Source organism: Anarrhichthys ocellatus, unplaced genomic scaffold (genome assembly GCF_004355925.1).
Source record: "Anarrhichthys ocellatus isolate YVR2014 unplaced genomic scaffold, GSC_Weel_1.0 scaffold1079, whole genome shotgun sequence".
In the NCBI taxonomy this organism is placed as follows: domain Eukaryota; kingdom Metazoa; phylum Chordata; class Actinopteri; order Perciformes; family Anarhichadidae; genus Anarrhichthys; species Anarrhichthys ocellatus.
Genome location: NW_022281053.1, coordinates 166 through 9,470, shown reverse-complemented (window position 1 = coordinate 9,470; position 9,305 = coordinate 166). Strand labels below are relative to the sequence as shown.

General features: G+C 41.5%; 2 protein-coding genes across 2 annotated transcripts in view; both read left to right on the top strand.

Moving 5' to 3' along the window:
• LOC116377269 (tomoregulin-1-like) overlaps window positions 1-5,535 on the top strand; it is an 8,723-nt gene extending 3,188 nt beyond the window's left edge. The window contains exons 2-3 of the mRNA XM_031838867.1: window positions 174-335; window positions 3,289-5,535. Of these exons, the coding sequence (XP_031694727.1) occupies window positions 174-335; window positions 3,289-3,373 (247 nt within the window). The 3' untranslated portion in view covers window positions 3,374-5,535. The remainder of the gene's footprint in view (window positions 1-173; window positions 336-3,288) is intronic.
• A 964-nt stretch (window positions 5,536-6,499) lies between these two features.
• LOC116377270 (caveolae-associated protein 4a-like) lies at window positions 6,500-9,079 on the top strand (the record flags this gene model as incomplete). The annotated part of the gene is made up of 1 exon (XM_031838868.1): window positions 6,500-9,079. A coding segment is annotated over exon 1 (408 nt), but the record flags the coding sequence as incomplete, so codon positions are not given.
• Window positions 9,080-9,305: the final 226 nt, after the last annotated feature.

The window sequence follows — 9,305 nt, the reverse complement described above, 5'->3', positions numbered from 1 at the left end:
CTCAGAGGTACATATTGTACTTTATACTGTACTACATCTCAGAGGTATATATTGTACTCTGTACTGTACTACATCTCAGAGGTACATGCTGTACTTTGTACTGTCTCAGAGGTACATGCTGTACTTTGTACTGTCTCAGAGGTACACATAGTACTCTGTACTGTACTCTCCAGGTGTGACGCAGGCTACAAAGGAGCTCAGTGTGAGGAGCCTCAGGACTTCAACATCCTGTACGTGGTCCCCAGTGGACAGAAGCTCCACTACGTCCTCATCGCCGCCATCATTGGCGCCGTGCAGATCGCCATCATCGTCGCCGTGGTGATGTGCATCACGAGGTGAGGCCGATGAACAAACAACGATGATTATGATCGACCTTAATTATGAATCCGTTAACGAGCGATGTAAGACTTTATGAAGGGACTTTGCTTTTCTTGAGGAGTCTGAAGTATTTCCAGGTGTAACTCGATATTTTATGAGAATGTGTAACCCTAAATAAAGCAGGGTAGGAAATTTACATATTTTTTAGGGGGCAATTTTTGCCCCCACTGCCTCCAGGGGCATTTATAAAAAAAATTGGGGGCACTTTTTGAAACTTGTGAAATAACATTTAACCTTTGTTCAAAATAATAAATATACTTATTTAGGCTTACAATATATGAGCATTGTCATCAAATGGCAATAATAAGACTATTAGCAGTAGTCTACAGATTCAAAGTGTTATTCAGATTTTTTAAACAAAAAACAAACATAAATCAGACAATCATATTCAATTTATTCTTACTTCTTTGTGGTTATTTATTGTTATTATTAAATTGTTTAAACAACTATTAACAATTATTAAGTCAACGATGCCTTGATTACATATACATCAGTCATTGTATGGAATTATTGAGAAAGATATTTTTATAGCACCTTAAAAATTAAAAGAATGTGCCATTTGAAGGTACAAATTCAGTTCAGAGTTGTTGCTTAGTAAAATATCTTAATTGACTGTCAGTCAGGTATTATTCATTAGCAACCCCCAAATCAAAGAATAAAGACACTTTACGCACAATTTAGGTGTATTTTCCATTTAACTCACGAGATGCAGGCAGCATGTTTTACACTTAATGTGAATATAATTCATACTTTGTTGGCATCTTATTCTGAAAACCGGATGTTCGTCTGAAGAAACCGGATGTTGTCTCACGTTAATCTTTTCGCTAACTTTCAAAGTCCTTCGCTCGCTCCCGATCTGCGCCGTTTGAACGAGTTTACCGTGAATGTCAGCATAAAGGTGCACTAACATGTGAGTGTCTGCTGAGTTGACCGCAGTCTCGCAGTCACAGGTCTGATGAAGAAGCGCACATTTATTTATTCGTTTAGAAAGTTCGGTTCTTCACTCACACGCAACATCAATCAAGGCGAAAATCAAAAACATTGTATGTTCTTAATATATATACAGTATATATTACTGTTTTTGCATGGACCCTTAAATGAAGCAGTACGCCCATATTTAGCGTTGACTTGAGGATTTATTAATGGGTTATAATTAGTGCTGGGCGTTAACGCCTTCATCAATTAATGCCGACAATTATTTTATCGCACGTTAACGCATTTTTTAAATTTAATGTAATTTTTTATTTATTTTTATTTTTTTAAATTGAAAGACAAGAGACAATACATCTACATAACAACAAGAGGATGACAAGAACAGTGGGATAAAAGCCACCAAACATCCTATAGTCAGTAGTTCTAGTGCACCTATATGCTGACATTCACGGTAAACGCATTTAAACGGCACAGATCGGGAGCGAGCGAAGGACTTTGAAAGTTAGCGGAAAGATTAACGTGAGACAACATCCGGTTTCTTCAGACGAACATCCGGTTTTCAGAATAAGATGCCAACAAAGTATGAATTATATTCACATTAAGTATAAAACATGCTGCCTGCATCTCCTGAACCAAATGTTATTGACCTTTTGTTCATATAGCAGTACTTTTAAAATAAAAGTGCGCAATACACTACTTTTGAATTCATTATTGAACTTTTCCATAACAATGCGATTAATCACAAAAAATCCATGCGATTAATCGCGGTTAAATATTTTAATCGCGGTTAAATATTTTAATCGCGGTTAAATATTTTAATCGCGGTTAAAATATTTTAATCGCGGTTAAAATATTTTAATCGTTGCCCAGCACTAGTTATAATGTTATAAAGTGTTGATAATTGTAATAATTAAGGCCCTTAAAGGCATGAACTATAGAATGGTTTTCATGTTTTTTAGCAATTTTATAGTTATTGTTCTTACCTTTAAAACAGCACTTAAGTGGTGCAGATAATTAAAACGTATTACTTTCATTACTTATCCATTAATTACCTCTTAAAATCCTCATCAAAACACTTCAATTACATGATATTAAACTTGATTTGATTGCACAGGTTACATTTTTGATCGAGTATATTGCATCACTTTTCAGTATCTGTGTAGTTTTGCTTTTTTTTTAAAAATAAATAAATTAAAACTATGACGATTTAAATGCAGAGACAGACGAGAGTCAAAGGAGTCTCATTTATGTGAGGAGGAGCACACGATGAGTACGATGATGATACATAGGTTGACTTTCTGCAGTGTTAATAATCATAATCTGTGTACCAGAGAGGTTATTAGATTAAATATGATTGTATTCAGTGTTGATAGTGAAGTAAAGACAGGAGCAGCCTCGGCCGGTCACGTGTCTGCAGAGGAAGGTGGACGACAGGATTAAACAGCACGTGACTCGCCCTCGTTCCTCCGCTCTGAGGCAGCAGACAGACTCTCCTCCTTCAGTCTGAGGCGAAGAGGAAACATCCGCCTCGCTTTGTGTCACACATGTTGTTGGGCAGCAGTCTGACAGTGAAAGGAGCCTCTGCTGTAGTCAAATAAACACCTCAGTGTGGATTTACAGCCCAATTTCATGGCAGTTTGAGAAATAGTCACGAAATGCAATCAATTGGTTTCGTGTACAGCGACACAAGTTGTCTTTCTGTTTTTTCATGTCGCTCAGGACAAAAAAAAAACATTGTTATTGATGAGTGAGATGAATGTGATAAACAAGAGTCACACCAACTAATGTGCTTTATGACGTCTAATGGTGGACGGGTCCAACAAACAGAAGATCCGTGTTCGACACATTGTGGTCGTTTTTTGTTTTTTTTGCCAAAAACAAATGTCTTCCAAGGGAAACAGTAACAATGGACAATTCATGTCCCTGTACACAGGACAACTGGATTAAGTCTTAATGTCTCTGTCTGTGTCTCTTTAGGAAATGTCCGAAGAACAACAGGGGTCGCCGGCAAAAACAGAACCTGGGACACTTTTCCTCGGACACTAACTCCAGGATGGTATAGCCGTGACCGGCTGCCTTCTTTTTGATAAGTGTTTTCTTACGGCGGGGGGGAAACCATTTTTTAACGGTAGATGTGGTGTATTTATATTCTTTTCTCCTGGGAAGAAGAATGAGGATATTTATTTAAGGGGCCTTACTTTCCCTCCTTTTTTCATTCTTTGGATGGAAATCATTTTGTGTTTCTTTGCCTCCTTTGAGTTGAAGGAGCCGACACACGGAGAACCCGCTGACTCTTCACGTCATTAACTCGCCCCGCTGGGTTCATCCCTTCACACTCGAGGTTCTGTTGAATGCTCTATGAATACGGTATCTGCCCCTCTGGAATGTGCTATTTATTGAAAATTATTATTTCTAACTTTTTACTAATAATGTGCAGCTGATCACCAAATGCAGTCTCCTCTGTTTAGTGTGTCTGTAGGAGGTGAGTGGTGGGGGGGGCAGTGATATAGATATGTTTACACTTATTCTGGAAGATTTCACTGTGTTCAAAAATAATTTATTATTATTATGAGAATAATCTTTTAAATAGTTTTTACTTCAGATTTTTTATGTTAACTTTCATTTTTAACGTTTGTTTCTTGGATTCTAGTTCCTGTGTATTGGCATGACTTGTGAAACTGTGTACTGTGTAGTTTTAACTTTTTAAAAGGAAAGCCGACGGCCTCGACGCCTCCGGTGGAAACGGAAATCCACAAAAGTCTGACTGATGACTGGACGCTATCGGGGGGGGTTTAGTCGCCGTTGATTAAAGGAATGTGTAATGTTTTACCGGCACCAGAAAACAACAAAAAAAGAAAACACTCGTCATCGGCGGAGGGAAACAGTCGGAGTGCGTTCCTCTGAAACCACTTCTGCTCTGACAAGGAACACATTCACGTTGATTTTGACGGATTTTGAGGAATGTTTTTTTGTCCAATAAACCTGCGGATTGTAACGGAAGTGCGTCGGCTGCAAACGGAGGGTCGACTCTAAATTATATTTTGTATGTAGGAAAGTCTTGGCTTGTAATCGAGGCTTTTCTTTGAATGTGAGAGAATAATTGTGTCTTTTTCTCCTTCTGTTTGTCTTTAGTTTTGCGTTTGCTCCTCAACAAGACATTCCAAGCTCAGAGGGTCCCGTACAGAAAATACAACTTTAATAATCCTGCAGGAAACACACTTTAGTTTCCTTCTGACCCTGACGTGTGATCAGATACAGACGTTATTGGTGTGCAGCTCACTCACCGTCATTAAAGTCTCTATTAGTGTGACGTAAAAACAGCGAAGACAGACGAATACGTCAACAACAACAATCCAAACAATGTCGACAGGAAATTTACATCCAATGAATGATGATGCCTTTTCTGTGTTCTCCCTGAGTTTACTGTAACACAATGTCGAGTTATGGCTTGTTGTGTGTTTTTATATCAAAATCCTATTTCCTTGCAAATTGTCTGAAGCTTCTCACCAACTTGTCTTGTTCTTGAGTGTATGAACTCTCCTCCCGTCTCACCTCAGCACCCTCACAACTGGAACCTCGCTCGTATTTTCCAGCAGTATTTAAACCTCAAGTCATGTTGGATATTCTCTAAATGCAAGCTGCGTATTTCTGTTTAAAGCTGATTTGTTCCAACAATTTGAACACCAAATTTTACAAAGAAAAGGTCTGATTGTTCTGTCTCCTGATGTGATGTAAGGCGATTAACTATGCATGAACTCTACTGCCATTAACTTAATAACTAAAACTCAGACTGCAAGACGAGACTGAGGGCCCGGTAACGCCTACCTTGTTTGGTCCGGATTTTCGGATGTTTCAGTTTGATCTGAAACCAAAACTACAGTTGTGAAAGGTGACGAAAAAGAGGCGCTCTCGGTCTGGATCAACCAGTTCGTTTCTAGGTTGAAAACCTTTCGGACCAATTACAGGAAGTTCTGGCGGCTGTCATCAGAATTAGAAAAAGGAAAAACAACAAAACAAAACGAGCCGTGGTAGCACATCCGACACAGCCGGTAACGATGGGAGGTCCGCGACGATGCCTAGACGTAGGGGAAGCTGGCACGTAGGAGACGATGTCTGGACGTAGGGGAAGACAGTATGTAGCCGATGACAAAGGGACGTGGGTGAAAGGACGTAAGCGGCAACGAAAGGACGTAGGCGACAATGTCTGGATGTAGGCAACGACAACAGGATGTAGTAAAAGACGACTGGACATAGGCGACAAAGATGGAACATAGGAGACGATGTCTGGACGTAGGGGATGCCAATGACAAAGGGATGTGGGTGACAGGATGCAGGTGACAACAACAGGAAATAGGCAACGATGTTTGGATGTAGGCGACAATGTCTTGACGTAGGTGAGGACAACAGGATGTAGTTTTCAATTTACTCCAATGTTAATGCATCTGTGTCAGTATTAGACACTCGGAGACTAAGTCCGTGTTCGGATGGATGGGTCAAACAAATACAGGACTTTCATCCAGGACACCGCTGCTCATGCCCCGTGTGAAACCAAGTCAACTTCTTTTACCGTAGTTTTGATACACAACTTGCATACTTAACTAACGCCAGTTCATCATGATGAGTGAGAATCCGTTGCACGTGTACATAAATATTCACAGGATTCAAAGCTGTTGCGCTAACGTTATACAACATCTGTTGGGTAAATGGGGAAAAAAACGTTAACGTTAAAGTAAGACATAAAATTTCACTTCAACCTCCAGAAAACAATTGATTTAGATGTTAAGGTCAGAAGAAACAATTCAATAATCCTCAGGAGGATTTGTGCGGTCGAGCTGAAACTCTGAGGCTGTGCTGAGGTTTGTCTTCTCTCTGTTTGTCTTTTTTATTTTTCCATCACAGGAGTTGTTTTTCTGTAACGTCTTAGTCTCCAGGTCGTAGCAACGTGTTTCTACTCGTCGACCATTGCAGCCGTGACTTCTCTAAATGTGACTAGAATGTGTTTGACATGTTAATATTCTGCATGTAGACTTTTGAGAGGCTATTTCTGGTCTCTGCCAAAATAAAAAAGGAAATGTTTTTTTAATGTACACCCTGGTGCCGATGTGTCATTTAAGAGAAATGTTAATCTCATCATGTGAGGTTTATGTTTGACTGTTTGTATTCCACTTCCTGTGAAGGATTAAGGATGTGTTCACAGAAATCGTGTGTGTGTGTGTGTGTGTGTGTGTGTGATGACTACAGAAACACAAATTATTGACAGTGACCTGTGTGAACATACAAAGTTAGTTAGGTTTAGGAAAAGATTGTGAACTACTTAGTTAGCTACGTAGATACCTATGAATTAAGTACACATATTTTTCGTCGGTATAGCTACGAACGCTGGATAAGACCCGCCTGCCTCCAGCCATGTCATCATTTTAAGTCTCCACCCACCTGTCGGTTTAATCAATGCTCCCGTCTAATTAAAAACTGCTGGTTTGCAGAAGCCAGAACTGGAGCAGAGGTCACCGCCTCTCCACATGAAAATATACGTATGTGTTGTACATTTCTACAAGAGGCAGGGCCTCAGGCATGCTACTTGGACTAAATATAGGGGTTAAAGAGTAGAGTGGTATGGGGGGGTATTCAGGGACAGGAGCAGCTGCTGGCTTCAGTCGAACACATTGAGCCATCAGTCGTTTCCAAACCAACACACTGTACAAAACATCCATCATGATCCAACATTCATTCATTAAAAGGCCCTGATCCTAAAGTAGTGCCTCTCTAGACAGGCGGGTGAGGGTAGTTGGGGTACTTAAGGACGCTATGGTGGGTAGAGTGGATCCTCCTCGACTTTCAAGCCTATGAAGCTATTTAGAGTGTTGATGGACAATGTTAGCATAGCTTTATACCAACTGATCCAAGCTCCATTCAGAAAACAGCAGCGTTGTTAAAGTTGTTTAATTGTCGTCATGCGGAAGAAGATTTTGTGTAGTGGCCAAATGGTGAATTACAATTTACAACATGATGCCATGGAGCCCAAAAAGATTTTCCCATTGACTTATATTGGGAACAAGATGTCTGTAACTAAGAGGATTTTTGTATTTTTTAGGTAAATCAACTTCCTAGTATGAACACATGAACAGCCCTTGTTTAAATAATAAGGTCCTAAAAGTTATAAAATGCACTAATAGTCGAAACCAGAGTTATTTTCCTTTCTCCATTGACGTGAATAAGAACGAGGCCGGACCGAGGGGGGCTGGGAGGCGGGGCTAAAGGAGACGATAGTGCTCTATGGCCCCCGTAATGTGGAAGATCCGGGTATTTATCGACTCGGAAGTTGAACTTCTTTAGCTTCACGCGCCACTGAGCAACTTTCATTTCTCTTTCAAACTCGTGCAAGCGACGCAAGACGAAAAATGAGAAGCCCCGAAAGCTTGTCCTTGCAGTATTTATAGGTGCGGCTTCATGACTATGTTATATTTAACACATTCATGTGTATTTATGAGCTGCCCATCAATAAGTGACAAAGCAAGTCCGTGACTTCGTCAAACTGTGAGCTAAAAAGCATTATCTTATCTTAAAGACCTTGAATTAATCAGCACACTGAATACATAGGAACTACTGTGAACTTGGCACACATCATGCTCACATTCATCCGTTAGTGCCGTGGCTGATCAGAGAGCTAAAACAGTGTCACTTTGACACTCCGTCAGTCGCCTCTATAAAGAGCTTCAGATCTCAGTCGCAGTCAATGTTTAGACTCTGCTGCCCATGGGAAAGTAAAGAGGGCAGCTGCTGCAATGTTTAATCCCCCCCCCCGAAAAACACGCCAGCACTGTGTAATCAGACCAGACAACTGTGGCTTCTTTGCATTTGTCACCGTGGAGCTGCAGAATTACTCCTAAGCTGCTGTTGATGTACATGAAATCGCAGCTGTTAGCGTGAACATATACAAATAACGGAAAATTATGAGTCGATCTGACAAAGCAGAGCATGACTTGGACGGGGATTTCCATCATCCTCTGCTTTGCGTCTTCCCAATATGTCCGAGTGTCGCCTTGCAAAGAGTTCTTATTTTTAGCTGGGGGTTGGTTCATGTGAGCATTGCCGCTCCCATCTGAGTTGACTGCCTGTCCCACATCCCAATGAGGGCTGAATTCAGGTTCCGTTTTGGATCCTGAAGCCTTTTTTAAGAGGTGTAGGTGGAGTTTCCCCTTCCTCCCATCCCCAGACCTGAGTTTGGGTCACTGCGGTTGGGTGTTGACTCTCTCCGGTCTCCCTGCTGGTAACTTTACTGGTCCTGGTCCCCTTCACCCGAACTAAACCACACGTCTTCGACCGTTAAAATAAACTCGAAGTGAGAGATCTTCCCCCCGCAATGGATCAGCACAAGTATCGCACGGCGGGCGTCCAGGAGAAGCTGGAGATTGTCGGGGTGGAGGACGAGGCCGGGAACCCCATCAGTGCCCTGACCATCTTGTCTCTGCTGGAGCGCGTGGCCGGCATCATCGACAACGTCCAGTCCTGCCAGCAGCGCATGGAGGAGCGTCAGCTGGACCTGGAAAACAACATCAAGACCATCCAGGGCGACGTCATGAAACTGGCCAAGGACCACACCGACACCAGCGGCACGGTGGAGAAGCTCCTGCAGAAGACCCGCAAGGTCAGCGCCAACGTCAAGGAGGTGCGGGCGCGCGTGGAGAAGCAAAACGTTCGCGTCAAGAAGGTTGAATCCACGCAGGATGAGCTGCTCACCCGCAACAAGTTCCGTGTCGTCATCTACCAGGTAAGCAAGAGCAAGTGTTCTGAATGCAACGCAGTCTGACTGCCGTTTGTGAAATAGTCACGAAATGCAACCTATTGGATTTGTGTACAGGGACACAGTTGTTGTTTTTCATGTCCCTCAGAAGTGTTTTTTTCGGGACGACATTATGTTAAAAAATCATTGTTGGCCTTAAAATAACTACCAACAGTTAGGTTTAGACAACTAAACCAACAGTTAGGTTTAGACA